This window comes from Lampetra planeri, chromosome 46, assembly GCF_965212315.1.
Source record: "Lampetra planeri chromosome 46, kcLamPlan1.2.h2, whole genome shotgun sequence".
Lineage (NCBI taxonomy): Eukaryota > Metazoa > Chordata > Hyperoartia > Petromyzontiformes > Petromyzontidae > Lampetra > Lampetra planeri.
Genome location: NC_136152.1, coordinates 7,437,185 through 7,460,400, shown reverse-complemented (window position 1 = coordinate 7,460,400; position 23,216 = coordinate 7,437,185). Strand labels below are relative to the sequence as shown.

General features: G+C 48.1%; 1 protein-coding gene across 3 annotated transcripts in view; it reads left to right on the top strand.

The window, feature by feature from the left end:
- Window positions 1-23,216, top strand: part of STK11 (serine/threonine kinase 11) — a 117,231-nt gene that overhangs the window by 84,856 nt on the left and 9,159 nt on the right. Inside the window, exons 9-11 of one of the 3 annotated variants that reach the window (XM_078615267.1) lie at window positions 4,131-4,208; window positions 12,251-12,669; window positions 15,284-22,636. In XM_078615267.1, coding sequence (XP_078471393.1) covers window positions 4,131-4,208; window positions 12,251-12,624 — 452 coding nt within the window. In that variant the 3' untranslated portion in view covers window positions 12,625-12,669; window positions 15,284-22,636. Of the gene's footprint in view, window positions 1-4,130; window positions 4,209-12,250; window positions 12,670-15,283; window positions 22,637-23,216 lie in introns of those variants that run through there. The other 2 variants (XM_078615268.1, XM_078615269.1) reach the window with 2 other exon arrangements.

Sequence of the window (23,216 nt, the reverse complement as noted above, 5' to 3'; positions counted from 1 at the left end):
TCCGGCCTTTGGTCATTTCACTGCTGGATGAAAGTTTTTCCATACCGTGACGGTCGTCGTGGTTGTTTGACCATACTTCACCACGCTGGCCAGTGCGGGTTGGTCAAAGGGCAGCCCCAGGAACAGTTCAGATATTATTCGTCAAGTGACGTTAGCCGTGGCTGGGAATCGAACTCGGTGGATTCAAACAGAAGTGGCGTAACCACTACGCCACTTCTCCCCCACATACATGTACATCCTGTTTGTGAATCGACTGCTGGATGAAGACATCCTCATGCTATGCGGGTCCAGGGGGTTAGTTAAGGATACTTCACCGTGCTGGTCAGTGTGGCTACACTCTGCCCAGCTCGCAAATGGCAGCGCAGTGATAGAACGTGCCTGAGGTGTCTACCGCAAAGATGGAGTGACGAAATTGGTTCGCGTGCAGGCGCTAGATGGGTTGTTGAATCGCAGCACTGTGGTATATCGAGAACAGCTTGCTGGGGGAGGCCTTCATCCAGCTATGGATTGACCATGACCGATGTCGATGATGATGATGACGTTTTCAATAGGCAGCTGTGTGGCTCTGTGGGGTCTTCTCTTGCAACATCCTCACCACTGTTCCTGTTCAATAGATACCACTGCCAGTCAATAATTTCTCCCATCACATCATTACCATTGCACTCTCTTGTCTCCAGAGAAGTGCACGTTCAAAATCCAATGACGTCATGTGCAGCAAGCGACCTTTCTGTGATATATTGCGCTTAGACTATTACTGCGAGCTTTACAAAGCGAAAAAAAGCCATGAAATGATGTATATTTGTTTGTATTCACTGACAAGTGCTGCTCAATCTTTTGGCTAAAAGGCCATTAAAAAGGTATTTAGACATCTACAGGAGGGATACGGACCCGTTTTGCCCTGATAAGGGCTCGTCAGCAAATCACACCGAGCTACAGACTCCCAAATAAAGCACGTGCGATTCATTGCGAAAATCCCAAATGTTTTTCAATTAAAAGATTTGTTTTCATCGCATAGCCCTGCATGACTAGCGAGTCTTTTTTTGTTGCGACGCAGGTCAGGAACACGGATGCGTTCTCACCTGGCTTGGATAGAGAACGCACATCGGCGTTGCTCACGCTGGCTCCCTTTGCGTTCAAACGGGACGTGTCTGAAATCCTGAAATGGTGAAGGTGGCTTTTGCGCACGGCACAGAAGGGAAGCTGCTTTATGAATGGAGGAGGGAGAAAAAAAAATCGAAGCCAGTTGAGGTTTTTTTTTCTGTTCCGCTCTTCCTACGGTAATGTTATTTATTTATCTTCTCTCTCTCTCCTCTCAATCTGCTTGCGTAACGGCTTAGGCAGAGGCCCTTCTTGCGATTTTCATTGACTCCGCGCGCGCACGCGCACTCACAGAATGAGACGCGCGATGATGGAGGCTGCATTTTAATGGCCCCGTTGTCTGGGTCGCCCTTGCCTGTTCCGCTCGTAGCCTCGAGTGCCGCGCGTGTGCTCAGTCGCTCGCTCGCGTGCACGCACACGTGGGTGGCGCTAGAATGAGACGGAGGCTTTTTTCTCTCCCCCCCCCCCCGTCGTTAACCCATTGCCTGCCTGAATAAGGCCTGCGAGCGAACGCGTTTGATTTAGAACTATATTTCTGTTTGATAATTTTTTCGTCTCGTTCAAATAAAATAACTAATACATCAACCACTGGAGCGCCGCATTGCCGGGTGCTTGTCTCGCAAGCGGAAATCTGCGACTTAAAATACCAGTTGGTGGTCGAATAAGCCGATCATCTCTCTGGTGTCAATAAAATAAGTACCAGTTTGTCGTTAAGTCAACAGTGGCCTTGTAATGAGACTGACCCAAGGCATAGGAATCGGGGAATTTCCACTACTGGCTCAGCGTTTTTCATGACGTTTTTAACGTGCCTTCTGGATCCCTTTCTCTCCGTAATATTTGTTTCAACAAGAAAATCCAAGAATAGTGTTTGCTTTTCCGAGTATCCCGTTCACGTAGACTCCCTAACGTGTGTATCTCACACTAAATTTATCTCCATTTGAGCAGATCTTTGCGTCCTTTTACATTTTTGTCCACCCATTAGATTTTTATATCCATATCATTCCCTGAAAAATCCCATTCCACTCATTATTTATTAACTGCATCGATAGAACACTGCTGGAGCATATTGCGAGAAATCTGAAGATTGTGAGTTTAAATCCCAGTTTGCCGCGGTGGCGAGATAATTCCCTCGCCTGGTATACATGAGGTCGTGGTTTCGATCCCGACCCTAACGCCTGTATATTTGGAGTTTGTATGTTCTTTCCATGGTCGTGTGGATTTTTATCCTCGTCCCGCATTTTTCCCTCCAAATTTATTTGGCTGCTGTTAATTTCCACATTATTTGAGGCCTGGTCGCTTCTGAAAAAGAGCTACATAGGTCAGTGGACCTTACCAGGTAAACTAAAAATAGTTTTTAGTTTTAGGTGGTCATCTCGCCCGTGCTTGGTAAAACAAGTAGAGACATGGGTCGTTCAGCAGAGGGGGAACCACACTGACTCAGGGCTACCAGCAGATGTCATTACTATTCTCCTGCTCAATTGAGCAAAAAAACAAACTGTTTCTTGTAAGATACTAATATGTAAGAATAGGTCTTTTTTAAACTCATGGTATTAATAGTGTTACTGTATGATTATAGATTTTATTATATTCGGTCAGGTGATGCGGTGGTCACGGCAATTGGCTGACTTCAGGGTTAGAGATGCGAGTCAGATGCCGGCTCGGTGCATCAGTCCTCTTCGTGAGTAGTCAACAGTTCCCGTCCCGGAGACGATCGGGCCCTGCCATGAGAACTTGGAATTTCTATCACAGTCAGGGCCACCGTCATAAATGAGTTACTGTCCTGTTGCTCCTTTGAACAAGGGGGGGTTAGAGCGAGTGAACAGTTACCATCATTGGGGAGTGTGTGTTGACGATTGTTGGGTTGTTGAACCATCGGCGGCTAGTTTGTTCTTCACTTTGTCACGTCACCAAGGGGCAGTTCTTTTGTTAAACTATGCACGTGACGTACTCCCGATGTTACGAGCAAGTCAGCAAGTTGTATTTTGCGGAGGCTTTTCTTAATTAAATTATTGACTTCATCAACTGTCTCCTTCGCCAATATTCATTGATATTTGTTAGAGAGGCTTTGAAAAGCGTTGCAGCGATGGGAACACGAGGTCATTTTTAAATGATCACTGACGTGAAGCTCATTGCAAACAGACCAGCTGTTTAACCTGCATGTAATTAATTTAGATTTAAAAAAATATATTAGTGCTGTCACTACAAAACTCATGTAGTGTTTTTTTTTATCAGAAAATAAATCAAGAGACCAGGATGGTCGCATATGCAAGCGTGACCTGGAGCATTAGTCTGCCAGTAGAGTGCGATGATTGTCACTTATAGTTCCCATTGAGTAATTTGCAGTGTAATTTTGGATCAGCCAGTGACACTCCAGGTTGTAATGCTTCTATGGCCAGTTAAATAAAACGGCGTCTCGGGTGTGATTTTGACAACGTAATGTTACGGAGGCTTTATGTAAAATCCGCCTCGGTTTACGTTTCACCAATTATAGGACATGTTTGTTATTTTCCTTTTGTCTTGACCACGTTTCAGCGAACCTCGACTCCATGCATAAATACCAGGGGGCTGCCCTGTGTCCTCCCTACAGTAGCCCTTCACCCTCTATCTACTTCTAACACTTGGGATCGGTCAACTGACCTAACGACGAGCTTCTACCACGCCACTCGGCCTTCTCAATGCCCCCTTTCTCACCCCCTTGTTCTGTCCGTGACATCTCTCGTGCCCCTCTCCTATCACCCACCCTTCTCCACTCCTCGGGACCTCGGGGCAAATCAGGTTTGGCATGGGTGCCACCTGACACCTGCAAAGCCTGACCAATTTCGATTCACTATTGACATCGTTATAATGGTTACGGTTGTCATTGACGTTTGTAGTTAGAGGCTGCACAGCCACATGGTCCCAAATATCCTTCAACTTTGTTTGTGTGTGGCCCATTTTGTGGCACGTATGTGTCTGTCTGTGTGTGAAGGAACCGTGAACAGTAAATGAATTTGTTTAATTGTTGTTCCGTTCTCCGCATCTTCGATTTTCAGCCAAGCAATCACGCCGCGCCCCCTCCACACCCAAGCGCTCTCTCCTCTGGGGTCTCCTCCCGAGGGTTCTGAGATTCTGTAAGCTCTCTCCGCAATGCCCTCCACTGCAAGCACAATCATTTTCACGAGCATATGCTAAAGGGCAGAGCATGGTTTTGTCGTGCGGTTGAAGCTGATGGAACCCTTTGTGGTGCTAACGCCATCCGGGAGTAGCGTTATCGGAGGCAGGGTTGGGCGATTCTACGAAGGATGTCGATTCCATGAGAAACTCAAGCCACTAGGCTAGAAGGTGGCCCATAGCAGTAGAGCAAGCTGGCCACCGCCATATATTCATTCCATCCTCTACTTGTGTTATTCTCTTGTATACGTTGTGTGGGTTTTATTCAGGTAGAACAGTCGTCTCACACTAAATAGTCATTGTGGAAGTGGGCAAACATCAAAATACAGGAACATCCGAGGTTTTCCCTTTGATAAATAATTTACTCGGTGAGATAATGCTGATAATAAAAATGCCTTTTTGTTAGTTGCATACGTAACTTACGACTGACGTCGAAATGCATGGTACAACGGTGTGCGTATGCCGAAGTGGTCAGTGTTTTTATGTTGCTGAGATTGCACGGGTGTCTCGGCTTAAATCCAACATTGTCACAGTGACAGGACCCTTCTACTCGCATGTTCGCTCTGTTTTGTGAGTACAGACCCACGCAGCGTTAGTTGCATGAGAGCTATGATAATTTGGTGACACGTCATCACTCTGCTCCATTGTGTTGCTACGACCATTGGGAAAGTTGCACACTGCTGTGGGTGGGTAGCAGCCTCTAGCACAACCAGATGCACAGAGCTTTCTGCACCATGTGACGAATCCCCACATTGTGGTGCTCATTGTACCAACCCTGGCCTGGATTTGAACTCATAAACCATTATTTTATGGTAACTAACCGATCGGTAAACTTTTGAGTCTGAATTTGTCAGCGACACTTTTGGTAATAATCATTGAATGCACAAGGATGATGTGATTTGGAGCAGAATTGTTGTTGTGATCAGATTCAGAATCTTTATTTATTCTTCTGGGGGAAACCGATGAGCTATGAAGCTCTTTTTCACAGATGTCCAATATGGGCGGTGGGTCAGCAAGTTACAGCAGCAAACAATACAACAAAATGATTGGCCGTGCAAAATAGAGAAAATGATAAGCAGGTCACTAAATATAAATACATAATACATCAATCTAACTGCAGTAATTACCGCAGTTAGGGAATAGAGATTTGAACGCTGACGAGGGGATGCCTTGTGCGTACGCTGCTCGTGGAAATGATTGTGATGCAGACAGGTCCGTCCACGCCTCCCGTGTTCCGCTAACCGATTTGCCGTGTCCCTCCTGTGCAGTGCCACTAACACAGTTCAGCACGGCTCTGTTATGCACACACGCAACAGCCACGGCATGCTCCATCCGCAATTCCTCTATCCCGTCCTGTTAAGTAACCCTGAACATTATGGAATAACCGTGCAAGTTGTGGAAGAGAAGGGATTCCTCAGCTCTCTTTGCTCCAGTGGCGTCATCCTCGTCAACTCAATGAGGTGCAATTCACAACGACGCGCAACTCAATGCCCGTCCTTCAGAAGCACGTTTGCAGGTGTGTGCATGTGTGCATGATAATCCAGGCAGTTACATTGCCACAAATCTCATTGCCTGTAAAGCCACTGAAAATCAATGCTGTAAAACTCACAAATGCAAAAGTTTCAGGGTATTATCGTACACAGCACATCTCAAACTAAAAGATGCCGCCCGTCGAACGAGCAGGGCATGGCATGACAATTTTGTCGCCAACGTATAACGCCTTTCAGCACAAACGTAACATTCACTAATGTCTCCTGTGGTTCGTTCACCTTGTCTTCTGATCAAAATGAGGATTTTTAATGGAACATAATAACCTGATGGTTGTGTTGGTGTGTCTTTTTGTCTCGTTTTTTAGTGAAGGCGTGATGATGTCGGTACACATGGAGTAATCGCCGCCGTGATGTTTGTAATATTAACCGGCCCACGTGGTCCAGCTGTCAAGCGACCAGCTCGCATGTACAAGGTTGCGAGTTCAAATCCTGGTTGGGGGCTTTGGCTCGGTCCATCATCCCTCTGGGGACGGTAAAACGAGTACTACTTTGTGGGGAAGTCGACAGTGGATGTCCTTTGGAGAGGCTCGCCCCTATCATAGCAAAGGGTAATTTCCAACACTGCCTCTTAAGCTGTGAACAGGACATGAGCACCATTGCCTCAGTGCTGATATATGAGCAGCAGGAAATTACTTTCATGTGTTTCAATTGTTTGGTCAGGGTGAGAATTCGGCTCTACGTGTTCGCCGTTTCAACAATTACTCTGTCTATGGGCAAATTTGGACCCGAACTCTGGCATGCACGTCCCCGACTGTCGACTAACATCACCGGATTTTTTAAAGTCCCCTGTGACGCAGGCGGCACGTAGTATTTACGGTTAATTTACCAGCAGTATTCACCAGGGCAGCCACGGGACTCGAACAGCGAACCACTGCAGCGCGCAGTGAACGTGCAACCGTTTGCGTCCACTTCCCCGTTACATTGCAAATGGGAAGCGTGGAGTTCTTCGAAAGCAGAGAAATTTGTGATCCATGGGTCACTGCAAAGCAGCCAGATAACTAACAATTTGTGAAATGCAAGTTATGCTGCCTCACCAGAGCACCAGAAGTCTAAATAAATAGTCATGGAACGTGGTGGCTTCATTGACAAAAGTCATTCATAGCTCTGTTGATGAAGGCTGATTCTTAATTAGTTTATTTTGGGTTTAATTGCATAGATTAAATGTCAGTTTTTTCTATAACTCTTCACCACCTGACAGCCAATCAAATTCTGTAAATATGCTGAATCCTACAACATTGTCAAAATGTTTCTTGCATTTCAACATTCTGGTTTGCTGAAAAACCTAATCATTCGGCATATTTGCGCATTTGGCAGCTTGAATTGATTGTCTGCCGGGTGATCTAACCCAAAATAAACTAATTATGAATCACATTAGTCATGAAACCTTCACATACAATTTGTTCAATGCTCTTTCTATGCCAATGTTTTGCAGAGGTATATGTCTCCCAGTTGTTCCCTGTTCAGTGATGAGCAGTGCTCATTTATTGTTGTCTGGCTGTGATTCAGGTCACCCATTTCTGTTTATAACTTGGCCCAATCCAGTGAATCAAAACTGGGTCAGGGTTTTAAAAATATATACGAGTGGGAAACATTGATTGAGAGTCCATGTGGATCCGTGCATTTAATTGCTTTTTTATTTTTAATTGAACGTGCTTTCCTGCTGCCTTATTTTATATCAGGGCAGAGCTATATATATATCAATATTTAGATTCATACCATTCAGTGGTAGCACCAAAGACTGAAATGGAAATAATTCTGCGATCCATACTCTTTGGTTCTTTCGGTAAAGTCACGTAGATAGAAAATTAATAGATCACGACGTTTCGATCGCAACACAAGCGACCGTCTTGAGGTGAGAGAGAGAAAGCTACTGAAACAAGGTCTTATATAGGCCTGAGATAGCCCTGTGCGAAATTCTGAGAGCGGTACCTTGAGGAGTGTTCCAGGGCATGGCTGCCTGGGTTTTTTTTCTTCTTGTTTTTGCATGGCCGTCTTGATGTTTTAACTGTTGTTGCATCCTCTGCGCACACACACAAGTGCGGGGTCCACGCGTGTTTGTTTGACACGGTCCCTTGCGTGGTGGCACTGCGGTGTGATGTGGCGAGGTGAGACTTTCCTCCCAAACATGTCAGCTCCTTGTGATGGGCCCCTCAAACGGGGGGGGGGGGCGGGGGGGGAAGGTGCCGAGAGAGGGTGGGTGGCAAAAGGTCAGGTCGCGTGTCCGTGCGTGCATTCTCGCTGAGGCTTCACTGCAGTTCATAGCACGGTTAATGCCACAATTTAATAATTTTTAAATACCTCCCTTCCCAGTCCCCCTCCCCAGTTCCCCACCCCTGCCTTGGTTAGAAAAGGAACCCGTATGATAGACCTTAACTAGCCCCTGTTTGAGGAGAAAGAACTACACAGAGGGCACAACTCCTGGATACACAAGCCTTTTACATAATAATGCAATTAATAACACGTGCAAATTTGCGGACCTAACAGCCGCAACTCAGAGGCGCGGAGCCAAGCTCAGAGTCACTCGAAAGCGTGGTTGTAGAGGTGAGTTTTTAAGTGTCTCTTGAAGGAGACGATTGAGGTAATGCTGCGAATGTGCAGAGGGGGATTGCATTCCAGACTGTTGGGGCAGCCACCGAGAAGCGGCGCATAGACGTGACTGTCCTGGATCTTGGTATCAAGAGGAGGTCGTGAGTCGCACTGCGAAGGGATCTGCCGTGTGTTGAGCTGCAAGTCGTCAATAATGAAGAGAGGTATGGGGGGCAGGCAGATGTGAAGGCATGGTGGCAGAGGCAGGCGATCTTGTATGTGACCCTGCTGGCAATGGGTAGCCAGTGGAGGGCACGGAGACAGGCAAGTGAGTCAAGATGGGGATGAGTGTGGCCAATGTCGACGCGTGCCAGATTGTTTTGTAGTCTTTGAAGTTTATTGAGGTTGCCAGAGGATGACCGGACTAGGACGGAGTTGCGATAGTCGAGGCGAGACCCAACTATGCAACATGCCAATGTGGTGGCAGTTTCAGTGGAGATAAGAGGACGTATGTGTCTGAGAGCCTTCAGGTTAAACTTACATGAACTGATGATATGATTGGTTTGACGATCAAAGGATAAAGTTGAATCTAGGATGACACCAAGGTAGCTGAAGTGATGGGTGAACCTGATGCTGTGACCAAAGATGTGTATGTGTGTTGGGAGCGCGGATGAGTTGAGACGGTTGCCTGGTACCTAACATGATGGCCACTGACTTTGATGGATTAAGGGCAAGGTTGTGTGCGGAGAACCACTGTTGCAGGGCAGTGGTGCATTCCGAGAGCCTCTTAAATCCAGACACATTTGTAGAATTGATGGCGGTGAACAGAATAGTGTCGTCCACATATGAATGGTGCTTGACACCGAAGCTTGCGATGAGGCGGCCGATCGGGGAAGTGGAGGCTGTGAACAGCAGGGGACCGAGGACTGAGCCCTGGGGGACACCACATAATGCTTTTGTTTCGGGAGATGTGGACGAGCCCAACCTGACTGAGGATCGCCGATCAGAACGGTACAACAGTATCCACTTGAGTGGTGAGCCACATATACTTTAGTCGGATTTCAGGAGGGAAGTAAGGAGCGAGTGGTTGACGGTGTCAAAGGCTGATGAAATATCCAGACTTACAAGAGCAACGATGGAGTCGGAGTTAATAATCATTAAAATGTGATCGAGCACTCTGGTGAGTGCTGTTTCTGTGGAGTAGTTTTGACGGTAAGCTGACTGGAAGGAGCAGTAGTTTGGGGAGGAGGTGATGTGGGGTTTTAACTTGGTGAGGGCGAGTCTTTCGAGGAGTTTAGAGAGGTTCGAGAGATTAGTGATGGGACGATAGCTAGACGGGTCATCAGGTTCGAGACTTGGTCTCTACCGGTGGTTTTGAGCCGATGGTGGAAATTTTGCCTTCGTTTGGCAGGGCCCAGGTTAACACCATCGCAGCCACTGCTGACTCCTCACAAATCGGTACTTATTTTATTGACTTGGGAGGGATGATGGCCTGAGTTGATTCCCGGCCAGGATTTGGCCGGGAGTCAACTCCTCCGCCATCGCTCCACCTCAGCTGGATTTAAGAACGCCGAGCGTAGATTCCAACGTAATATACTCAACCACTCGTGCACAAAATTAGATTTGCATCACACTTGACGTGTTTTTTTGTAACATTATTAACAGCCCTTTCGTAAATGATGCTGCTGGAACACGGTCTCCCCCATGCCATGTCTATCCGAGGGGGTTATACGACCATACTTTACCACGCTGGGTCAGTGCAAGTTGGTGAAGGGTCGCCGAGGATCGCGTCAGATGTCACCCGCCGCTGATGCCTCGGCCCGGGACTTGGGTTGTTTATTCCTGCGTGCAATGCGCAGACGACTGCAGCGCCGCTCCTATAGATGTTTAATAAATGTCATCCCTCGGCAGAATGCCGCGTGTGCGTGCAGAGCGAGCCGTGATAATGGGGAGAGGCAGCGTGCACCTCCAATCCTTCGGGACTCGTGTGGAACAGATGCACTTATGTAACAATTCCATCGTAATGTGTCTATCGGAGGCGTGTTCTAAATATTACGAGGATGGGCTTTCCAGCATACATACGTACGTACATACTCATGCTCGCATATGCATCTTACATCATCTGTGAAGCTGGGTGAGCGTCCCATGAGACATAGGTTCTCTTCATCTGGGGGAAACTTTCACTGACCTTGCGTGAGCAAGGGATGTCCTGTTTTTTTTTTATGTCGATAGGTCCAATGCCTTGGGCATGAAGATGATGCTAATAATAATTTCAACGCCGTATTCGCTCCTCGCTGTCAATGAGTGAGAACGACTCCAGAGGCGTGAGGAGGAACCACAGACAAGTGGGAAGGGCAGCCACGCTGTGAACCATGCTCCCAACGATCATGCGAGCTCTGCTGTCCTCTATATATATGAGGATGTCAGCCAATTAAGAGTGTTTTATATGTGTGCGAGGGGGGCGTATCGTTACACGATCTGCTAGGGTCACTAATGTCCACTGTGCAACAACAGTGCTCTCTGGTCATTCCTTTCCGTAATTTTTTTGCCAGATTAATGGAAACAAAAGTCGGTCTCCCAGAGCAAATGATTACGAGGTGGCACTCGGGAGCTTGGGGCGTTGCTCCCTCCGCATTTGTGGAATTCCCTCGGGCCTTCTTGTGTCCTCGCACATGAAACCAAACACTTGTTGTGGAATCGGCCAAACATCCTGATGTAGAACCCTCTTCAGAAACAATTTTGAGACTTGGGGAGGCTTTCCAGGGTACATGAGCATTACTATTGTTATTCACCTGTATGGAGAGCCAGTATCGTTGTGTTCATGAGAGCTACCGATGTGATGTGAGGTGTCCTGTAGAAAGCAGTACAGCAAGTAGGTTCATGACAAACTGGATTTTTTATTGTTTATCCCCTTCTGTGTCATTTTCTCTGAGCACTCAAGTTCCTTCTACACGTAATATTTGTCTTGAGCAACTGGCCAAACAACACAAGTAGGACTTTCTTGATGATAGCTGCAGACTCATTCCGGCTTTCCTGAGTAAATAAAAGATTACTGTTATCGTTAATAAACTCGAATTTCCTTTCATGAGAGTGAGAACACTTATCCTAAGGCCAAGTCGAGCTCCCCAGCTGTCTCACCATTTCAGTAGCCACCATGCATCGCTGGCTATGCATCCCCGACTTGAAATCTGTCTAGATGCTGTAGGGCTCTCGTGAGAAAATGGCTGTCGGCGGCGCAGATCGTCCACGAGGCCTGTGCGACAGCATGTAACAATCGTGCGCGAGGACGGATGTGGGCAGCGGAAGGTGTGATCGTGCTTCGGGCTGGAGCACCGCAGGAAAATGCAGTTCAAATTTAAAGCAGCCAAATACTCTAAATGCAAGTTTCTGAATGTAGAGTGAAAAACCGGAGGACCCAGAGAAAAATACACGTGACCACGGAGAGCGAGACACGCAAGCTCCAAATATACAGGTGTTAGGGTCTGGATTGAACCCACTACATTCTGTACACCAAGGTGAGGTAGTTAACATCTCGCCATCGTGGCACGAGCAGGCTTGTAAACGACTTGGGCAGAACGCTGAACAAGGACGCACCAGGTACCAGTTGAAGAATCAAACTGAGGCGACGGCGACGATGATGTGGTATGGTAAGGAAGGTGGATGGTGTTGGATTCCCCGAAAGGTGAAGAAAGCTACACATTGCTGTTTGAGTCTTTGTTTATTCTCCCCCGGTGGGAAGGGGGTCTTTTGCAAATGAAACTTGGATCTCAGCGGAGGTCTTAAATGCTGAAATAAAGTTATCCATCCCGACCCATGAATCCCGCAGGCCGGGCGGACGTGGAGGAGGAGGAGGAGGAAACTTGGATCTCAGCGGAGGTCTTAAATGCTGAAATAAAGTTATCCATCCCGACCCATGAATCCCGCAGGCCGGGCGGACGTGGAGGAGGAGGAGGAGGAAGAGGAGGAGATTGGGGCTGAAGAGACGCTTGACACGGAACGCAACGGCCATGCGGCAGCCATGTGCGTTAATGGCGCGGGCGGTGCCGGCGTTGGTGCAAGTGGTGGCGCCGGCGCCAGTGGCGGGGGTGGCGGCGGCGTGGCCGGTGCGGGTGGGGCAGGCGCAGCTGGCGTCGGAGCGGCGGCGGCAGTGGCGGAGAGGGAGACGGAGAGGTCGGCGCCGGCGGCGAGTGGGAGGCAGCGAGCTGATCGGCGAGCGAGCAACACGTCAAACCCCTCGCGCAAGTCCTCCTCGGGCCACGTGAGCAAAGTGCGGAGGATCACGACGTGCAAGCAGCAGTGACCGGCGGCGCCGCGCATGGACTCCTGCCCCCTCCGCCCCTCCACGGTTCGTCCCGCAATCGTGGTGCTCGTCGTAAGCAGCTGCGACCGTGGCGGCGGTCGCAGCTGTGTGTCGTCATCGGCAGCGCTGCTGTCGTTTCGACCGTGCGGTGTTCGTTGTACCGAGCGTCGTTTATAAAAAAAAAAGTCATCACGGGAGCAAAGAGGTCACCACAGCCAATTTCTTGGTGCCATCCACACATCGCCACCACTTTCTTATGCCAGATACCACAGGTGCACAGTTAACACCGCTTTATAATATTAACAATAATAATTTCAAGTTGTAACGCGCTCGCACGGTATTTGCTCACTCTCGAAGAGAGAGACTGACGCAGAGGTGTGAGGAGCTACAGAGAAGTGGGAATGGCAGTGAGGTGGTGAGCCGGCACCAACCACCCCCCCTCCAGGTTTTGCGACACTCTATATATGAAGCGGTATGATCGGCATCATTGTCGGCTTCATCGACCACTGACTTGAACAGTCAGTGCAGGTTGATGACGGGAGGCCCCAGAACCAGTTAATATATGACTTGCTATTGATTTTTTTGTTGCCAGGAATCAAACTCGGATCGCCGGGTTCGATGGTGCAATGCGCAATCCACTACAGTGGGGGAAAAAAGGAACTGGTTACTTAATCAAATGGCCACCACCAAATCATGCATCTTCCATCGATTCGCTAGCGCAGCAGATTACAAGAAGCCCAATTATCTTGCTCTAACTCAACCCCATTATTTAAATCGTGGTTGTTTTTGTAATGGATCTCCAAAAAAAAAACAGGAGTAAACATGGTGTGTGCCATTGCGGCATTGTAACTTTTTTAAATGCACTGCAATTAAATTAAATGTAAAATAAGGAAGCATTGCAATTGCCAAGTACCGCTATCATTGTCCATCTTGCAAGAGACAAAATAACATCCTGTTTGAATAACACAGTGCCCTTTGCTCGTTATGTAAAGATTCTACTTGGAAGCACATTGCACAGAGATTCTCGTCATCATCATCATCATTCGTGTATTATTATTTTTGGTATGAGGTTTGATGTGTGGCTGCTGTCACCAAATTCAGCGGCTTGACCCATTTGCCTACCTAATTGCAATTTCTATTAAGCGTGGCCTCGTTTCGCAGTCCATTGCGCAGGGGAAAGAAAATCTCCTCTGGTTTTCCTGCGAAGCAATACGCACTTTGCGCACCGGGGCTGCTCATTGCCACGTCCACCAACTACAAAGAGATTGAGCCACCAGCACGCGTAGCCCTACTACAAGCGCATGTGATGCGCCATTCATGAAAGCCATCGATTCACCGCAGTTTTCTAACCGTCGGAACAACGTTGCGCATACACTGGGGAGGGAGTGGCGGTGGGGACGGGGGGCGGAAGAGTGGAGGTGATGTGTGTGCACATCTTAAAGAGCTGCCCCATAAGTGATGTCGGGGGCAAAGGTTCCGTGGGGCTAAAGTGCTGACTCGTGGCGTTGCTGGGGGTTGCTTGCCTGCCCAGCTGCTACGGGACGCTGCGCCAGCCGGCCTTGCGGCAGGCTGTCTGCACCCACGTCGCCAGTAATTATAGCCACAGTTTGGGTTTGTGGAGCATCCGAACTCGGCTCAAAATGGGCCGCACCTCGGCACAGATGCAAACTATCCCTGTCAAACAAAAGTAATGACTTCGCTACTCGATGTGAGCCAGGTTAGAGCCCACTGCGATGGGTACGTGCTGTTATTCATAGAGGCCAGTATTTGAGTAAAATGTTATAGATTCCACCCCCCCCAAACCCACTTGAACGAGCAATGTGTTGACGCCTGCCTTCGTTGGGAGGGGTGCTGAGCCACTGGTTGAATGTCGCATGCCTGTGGTGGGGGCCAGCTCATGTGGGGCAACCGTTGACTCCTTTCATTGATAACAGAAGGCATGAGAGGCTGAGCCAACCCCCAATCAGTATTTTAAATAAGGGGACATTGTTCGTATCGATTGTGCTTGTCCTAGGTAGAATAATGAACACCCATGATACATTTAGCTTTTGCCATTTAGGTGCTTGTTAAGTCCAGTGGTGATTTACTGTTCCGAGGACTGCTCTGCCATCGCCTGGCACCTGAATCTGGTCCGTGCCTGCTCTTGTTTGACTTGGCTTGAAGTGACCATCAGATTGCCGTGGAATGGTCGTCTGCATCAACACGAAGGAGGCACACGCATCGCTTGCATGGTGTGTTAGCTTACCACATTCTCTTACCAGTTCCTTGCCTGCTCTGTATTGATGCTGCTGAACAGCATTGGCTCTGTTTTTAATCATAATGGAAGTGGAATAGTTAGTAACATATATTCTATTGACCTGATGGGCCTTCTGAACAAATGTATCTGTGTAGCATTTTGTTAACCAAGTCAAACCCTGGACCATGTTGTCAATGTATCCATTGACATCTCTTGCCTATAACATCAGGTTACCTACAACATTGTTTTAACACACTCTGCTGATGTGACCCGGTGAAGTTGAAACCCATCCCGGGTTTGCCTAATTGAGATTCTTCACAGATGCATCAGTCCAGAAGGCCAATTAGTGGATGTATGTGCATACGCAGGCATTTATTTTAACATTGCCCACAATTGATCGGGGCATCTCTGTGTCTTCCACAGCGCTTTTACGGACCTTTCGCCATTTCGTTCCCGGACAAAAAGGAGAGAGGCGCTAAGACTTTACGGTTTTACCGTCACACTTCACAGTTTTTCCACCACGACCCCGCGACCTCCGGGTGTCCCTCCAGCTCCACCCATCTCCACCGTGCTCGGAAGGGGTGCCTGTGGATCCGCTCTCCGCTGTCCCGTGCCGTGCCACACCGCTCGACCAATCAGCAGCATCCCCCACGGGTCCGGCCGACTTGAAACAGAAGTGTTTCCTCTCTCTCTTATCTACTGTGACGACCTCCTGTAATGCTGCAGTCTTGTTTGCAGTTGGCTTCTTGCGCATATGCTATCACTTGCGCCATTTTAAAAGTAAATCGAGCTTGAGTTTTCACTTCCGATTCTTTTTTGTGCCCATTCAAAAACATCTTTCATGTTATGCCAAATGCAAAGGTAACGGTAGAGAAAGCTGGGGATTGGTTTGGAGAGACGCATGCTGGGCATGTGTCAAGAGGACCGAGTGCTGTTGAGATCCTAGCTTTTCGCACCTGGGGGAAGCAACCCGTGATTAAAAAATCAGGTTTCCAAGTTGAGTGAGTTTTGCTGATCTTTGCCTGGTCAACATTTATGGCACAAAACACCTCCACGATTTCAGAAGCCCGACTCAGCTTGGAGAGGGGAATTGCTTAGCTGCCATATATCATAGAGGTTGCTTGTAAGACCCTTGAAGAATGTTGAACGAAGGCGCATTATGCGGACTATGATATCATTACACAACGCAGCACGTGGCTGCTGTCTGTGGAAGTTATTTAGATTGGCTTTACTGTCCCCCTGGATACAGATAACACAAGTTGGATGTGGTTGTTAGTGAACAAAATTTTTGGGTCTTGAAAATTATTCCTCACCTGAAATCTGTTTTAGCACAGTCCACCGCTGTGTTCATAGTGCTCTTCCTGACACCCCTGTGATGTAAGAATTGACTACAATCCAAAACATTCTACGTGGCTCAACAAACAAACAACTTGCCAAATAGACTGTCCGTTTTTTTTACGTTAGCATAAGTATCTGCAATAAAATAACCTTTGTAACTTTCACGCCATGCTGCATCTGATGGAGTTCCGTCCGCAGCACGTGCAGACGCAGCTCCGTGAATACAGCACGTCCGACCCTCTCCTGGGCTTACTCGCTGCAATCACTTCATCAGATATTCTTCGCATCGTGTCCTCTATGAAGCCGAAGTGGAAGCTGGCCTAATCCTAATTGACTAATGACCGGCTTCTGATTCAGAAACTATTAGTGCGTCTCGACGAGACTAATGAGCATTGGGGTAGATTTCATCTCCGTTTGTAGGCCCCCGGGCCGGTGGTGTACCGCAGACATTTCTGTTGCCTGGCTCGTCGTCGTGTCCGTGGGATGGCCACCGTTGCCTTGAACAGGTTGGTCCTCGTTGACCCCAATGGGAAAGACGCGTCTTGCGGCGTAACCCCCAGCCGCGATTTGAACTCGCAACCCTCCGCATTGTGATGCGTCCGCTCTGACCGCAGTGTCATCGGGCGAAGGGAAAAGTGGCCGGCCAGATGGCGGTGGTAGTTTTTTTATTTGTATTAAAAAAAACAAAATCTGGAGGTATCTTAGTGTTGTTTTTTATCGGCATAGATATTTCTCCACCATATTTTGTTCCCTTTTTAAAAAAAATAGGGCATAACAAATAAGCACTTGCGATGCTTGGTAAATTAACAACAAATGTAACACTGTTCTGGCATCAAAATGTATCGGAACAAATGTCATAGCAGTGCACCGTGGGCAGTTCCTATAAGGTTCTGCACCCGCGGGGCCCTGCGTGTGGCAGCGATTGCTGTCGCGTTGAACCTCATTGCAGTTGGAACTGCATATAGGCACATCCCTGTGCTTATATGTAGAGTGTGCCAGAAATTCCCATTTGACCCCTCTTCCCACCACCACTACCAGTGTAATGTTAGTAAGCGTTGCATCTATCAGAACTGAGCTCATTTTTTCACACGTGCTTATTTCCAGCTTCTGCTGGAGTATAAGGAGCGTGTCGAGGGTTACACGGTGAGACCGCACGCAGCCTTGGACTGCCCAGCCTCCCAGGCTCGCTTCGCCGGGCGGCACGGTCGCCACAAAAGCCCCTGGGCCAGGCGGCACGGTACCGGCACGTCAGTTCTCACAGCCGCACTTCTCGGCAATCTGCTCGTAAAGTTGCCTGCCACAGCTCGCCACCAACCCCTCTGCCCTCTTTAGGACGGGCAACTAAAGATCTCGTGGCGTCATTCCCCGGAGTGGGGTCACCGTGCGCCGGTGCCGCAGCCTTAATACCACGATTTGACTCGCTTTTAAAAAGCAACGTTGAGTGTTGCAGTCTCTCTCAATGCAACAGGGACGGCGGACGAGCCTCGCTCAGTTCTCACCCAGTTCAGTGACGAACTTGAAGGTGAAATCCACATGCCAGGCTGCAATGTGTCGCGACTGCTCATTTTGTGGCGGTAACGTTCACGAGCTGTGCATGCATTGTTTCTCGTAATCTGGCGATAGTATTTTTTCACACGGGAGACGGCGACGAGGCTTTGAGAATAAGGCAGTGAAAAGGTCTCAGTCGGTCACCTCTCATAACAAATAGCCTCTTGTGCGATAGAACACGAAAAATGGGCTCCGGATTAAGCAACGTGTTTGCTTCAGGGTGACCAGCACCATCTCGTTCTCGCAAATGTACGCGCGTCTCTCCGTCACTCATTTGCCACAAAAACGCTGTGCGCTTCCATGATAATAGCGAGACGGAAGTTGGATGTACAGGTGTATGTTTTGCGTTTTCGCAGAACCTGGGAACATGGCTAACAGTGAGGTCTAATGCTTGGGGGGTGATGTGGGGGGGGGAGTTTTAGAAGTGTTGTAAATTAAAAACATATATAAAGTTAGAAAAAATTACTTCTAAAGGTGTTGCAGACTTTTACAGGGTTTCATAGCAGAGTTTGATTACTGTTTCTGATGAAAGCAATGTTTCCTGTAAGATATTGCATCTAATTGAGCTTTGTAAATGTGCCTTGAACCCCTGTTTAAGTCTAAGGCTGCAGCAAACCTGGAGGCAAGTGGTCTGCATTTACAGTAAAAAAAAACGTATTTATCCTCTGCGCTCAGTTTTTAAGCTCCTGTTCATTGCACGGAAGCTATATTTTCTCCAACCTTATTACTTTTAAATTCAGGATGCATTTGCAGTAGAATCGGAGCAGCCTGCAGATTAAGCTGCCTGTGGTCACGTAAGATGGTAAAAACTGCTTTTCAAAATATTTGACCTTTTTGCAGAGACCGGCCCTTTCCTCTTGTGGGCTGCTCTGCAATGTGTTTGTACCACGCCGTTGAATGTTCTGCAAATTTTTTTTTTTCCCCATCTGTACAACACTTCTGGCTTCAATTTACAGACCATTTTCATCCAGGTGTTCCAAGGTCCCTAACGGAACTTTATTTTAGTTGAGTTAGTTAAGCATGTTCAAACTGCGGCTTAGTTGCTAGGCTTTAAAATCCGCGAGCGCATAACTTGAATGTTAAATAGTATATTATACGTCGATACTTGTTGGTATTTTTTTTGTAAAATATGCGTACAGTTATATATCTTCGCTTCACTGCAACGAGAGTATGAGGAGAGTTTTTTATTTTTTAAATTCTAAGAACTCATTAAAAGTTGTGAAGGCTCTTCAGATCGTTAAAACAAATGATTTTTTTAAAGTTTCCACACTGGCTCGTTAATGCGCGTTTCCCCATCTTATTTTTTTTTTATTATCGTTCATAATATGAAAGTGCTGCAGCGCAACACACAAAAGTGTGAGTGTTAGAGGGTAGAGTGGAAGAACCAAGCCTGAGCAGGTTTAATGAGAGCTTGTCCGTCGTGTCGGTGATTGAATACAGCGTACACACGCGGTAGCTTTGAAAGAAGGTTCATCGCAATTTGCAGAACCAAATGACAAAATGTAGCAACCCGAAACTTGAAGCAAAAGGATTTTTTTTTACCATGAACACAACTTTTTCCGTTGCCACTGTAAATGACATCAAACGTATGCCCTGAAGGAAATTCAAGAATTGCAAGGAGCGCTTATTTGCGAGTTTTTTTCTTTTAAAGTTTTCAAGAATTATTTTGTTATTTCCTTTGTTTGTGTAGTCATGACCTATGTTTGAATTTGTTGGGTCTCTTATTTGTGCTTGATGCTGAACGTTGCCCAAAGGTTTTGAAGACCTGATATGCAAGCGACACGGTTTTGATTGAGACCATGCCCTGTCTCCGCTCTCGACACGCGCGCGACACACACACACATTAACAACTCCCTCGCTTACCCGCATGGCCACGCACACATGCGTGCGCGCGCGCAGATCCACCGGTCAGCTTCTTAGGCCCTGTGTTAGTGAATACCTGCTAAGGCCAACATGGCAAGAGAGAATGTCGATTTGGCCAGTACCACACATGGAGCCCCCCATTTCCCCCCAGTGATTGATGATCACACGCGGTACCAGGTACTGGATTGAGGGTGATTTGACGTAGACCTAGTCAGAGATCGGTTCTGTTAACAGTTCCCGCTATTGCGTACGGCCAAGAGTCAAAGCCATGTCGCGAGAATCACGGTGCAATGTTGAGTCGAGGCGCCGCCGCCACGAATTCTGCCGATGCCACCACCACAAACGTGTTACATTCTCCGCCACCGTCCTAACGTTTGGTCCTTCCCTCGGTCGCCGACCTCCGGATTGCCACCCAATGCCCATCTCGGTACCGGCCCTCCTCCACCGCGCACACGCGCCCCACTCCCCACGAAGCGCCTCTTCTTGGTGACACACATACAGTGTTGCTTATCTAGTGCGCTGACCACTACCCTGCAGCGTACACTGACGTACACACGCACACTCACGTTCAAGTGCTGTTATTGAACAACTATTAAGGCCTTGAGCCTAGCAATCTACATTCACGTCTTGGTCATAACACCGGTGCCACTTGCTCTTCGAGCCTAGGCTTGGCATTTCTTACGTCACCTCGACCGAAAGTGAGAGACTCAATCAACTTCAGATCTTGGAAAATAAGTGGCAGACCCGATGTGGTGTTGGTGTTTTAACAGGTGCTCACGAAGAGCGCTCGCTCGTACAAGTGTACGCACGCTCACTGACCGAACCTGGCGAACTGTGTAACTGTCAGGAGGGACGGCGATGGAAATGTCTCCCACATGCTTGCATTTGCATATTCACATCCCACCCAGCCTAACAAATTTCAAAGCGTGAAAATGCTCCGCTCCCCCCCCTCTCGCTCGCTCGCTCTAACCACGAGGCACCAAGAGCCACACTGGACGGCGGGGACGGGAGTCGCGGGGTCCCCCTACACTGGACGCACACCCGGTTGTTGGTCAGCGCTGATAGCCTTCGCTGCATTACCCTTTTGCACTGTGCTTTGCGCGCGAATGCTTCGAGCGGTCGCGAAAACATTGTGGCTGCGTTTTGCGTCTGGAAGCACGTTTCCCTACCACAGCACACTTCCCGGGGGGCTATTTCGAGACCGCTTGCGTACAAAAAAAACCTGGCGTCATGTTGCGTCTCGAAACTACAGCCTAATGATTGGTTACTCGTGGTCTCACGTGAAACTTGTCACATTCCTGAAAGAAGTTACCTTTAATTTAGTTGATACATTTTAAATAATTAACTTCCTCACCTCGATTAAATTGGGCAATTTCTCCACCACGTGCTGGTTTTCTTTTTCTGTCGTGCACTGAGGGGAAACTCACTTCTGGACGCAAACGCAACCAGTTTTCCTCCTTGTGTTCCGAGGTCTACTGCTGGTGGGTTCCAGCGTGGTAGGCGTAGCTGGGAATGTCACGCAAAGTGTGAACTCAGCTCTCGTCATTTGCGATGTTTCTGTGTGCTTATACCAATTTTTATTTGTGCACGAGTTAATGCAGTTCTTTTTACAGTGTAGCCTTGACATACACACGCCAGAGTTTGTCATATTTGCTTGCAAAAGGAATTGATTTTTAATTGAGAATTAATAACTTATAATTAGACTAATAATAATGAATCCATGATGTCTATGTATCCTTGCGGAGGGTCGTTGATGAGCGATATCACTCTTTGTCAAGTCACTCAAGTGACTATCATGAGTACTTAGGAAGAGCTGTGCACGATTTTAAGATATTTTTTTTTCAAATTTTCGTTGTGGTTACTCTTTTAGGATGGGAGTTTTGGCCGTGACGCTGGAACACACAAGCCCGACTTGCGTCGAGCATTGCGGTGGGCCTGTTAAGTTCCACGTGACAGCTGATTGCGTGTTTTGGATGACCAGAATTACCTGAAGGCACTTTGCGCGCTGCTGCATGGAGAGCTGAAGCCTCCGCGCTGTGTAAACCAGCTCGGGGCCACGCACGCCACCCGCCAAAAACCAACAGCCATTCAATAAGATAATAGCCATAAGGTGAAATGGCTTCTTTAAACAAGCAATGCCTAAATGAGCCCTAGTCAGCCAGTGGTAGAAGTTGCGCATTTGCCACAGTGCGGACCAACTGGTATCGACTGGGCCACTGTTGACTCCCCACAGAGTGGTGACTAATTTTACCCATCCCAGGGAGACGATGGAGTGTAATGGGCTCGCGATTTAATTACGATCTGAAGATCGCAACAGAGCTGTTTGTACACCCGTGCTTGGCAGTAATCCCGCTGGTGTGCGTGTGTGTGCATGTCACACCAGTGGCCTTACCATCTCCTACATCAACTCGGCCTAAACATGAGTAGCCGGCTGTGGTGGCGGTGTGTCCAGTATTGTCGCCCCCCCCCCCCATTCCACATTGTTGACCCTGGCGAAGGTTTCAAGGGCTGTGTCGAGGTACTGAGCTGCGGCCTCTTGCTACCATGATTACGCACCGACCTACCCGTTGCCTGTCCACACCGTACGTTAACCCCACTCCTACACTTGGGGTGTTCGTAATTTTATGATCTCGACAAGGGCACAGGTGTGCGTACATATTTAACCAAGGTGGCGGACAGGTGAGTTATTCCATAATTAAATCATTACGTGGGTAACTAAGTATGCAGGTGCTATTTGGATGGGGTTTTCCTGAAAAGTGATTGCGTAAACAGGAGAATTAAAAGATTCCTAATTAAAAGTCAATTCTAGCTGTCATGCAGAAGTTGCGGTGGTTGCTATTTGTTCTGCTGGAACGTTTCCAAAAGCAGACACTAAAAAGTAAATCCGAGGAAGCCGTTAATTAACTTAATGGGCTTTTAGATATTTAAAATGAGCTTGTACTTATACGTTGTTATGGACCGGTGTCATTTTGTTGTTTTTAAATAAATTGTGGTTGCTCCAAACAGTGCACCAAACGCACAGCAAAATGCGAGCGCTTCCTCAGATTTCTTTTTCACCCTGTGGGCTGAATTCCTGTTGGTTGCACGAAAGTTGTCAAATGTCACAGCACTGGGATGTCTCGAAGCGAGAGTTACTGGGGAGGACTGTTTTGCGTTGTTTCTTTTTATTGGGAGAGCGCTGTTTGTTGCCAGGTCCCACCGTCGGTCGGTCCGGTTTGCGATGAAGGGAGCCGCAGTCGGTGAGTCGCTCGTACGCGGCGCGCTTGGCACCGCGCTCGCCGTTCCGCAGCTCAAGAGGCAGATGAGGGCGAAATGTTTAATTGGCCACGCCGTCCGTGACTGTGACGGCAGCGGTGACTGACGGATGGTGCCGCAGCTCGCAGCTGTCGTGGCTTGTGGACGATTGGCGCCGTGCAGGGATCTTAAATTGAGATGGTGGGGCGTGGGGGGGGTGGTCGTGCCGAGTTTTTACCTCTGACTTTGTCTCCGTTCCGTAGTGCTGCAGCTAACACTTCCCAGCGCCGTTCGGCTCCCAACTGGTGCACACACGGCTGCAGTGGTACGCACCTGGCACCGGGCAACTTACAGGTTGGGTTTGTAGATCATG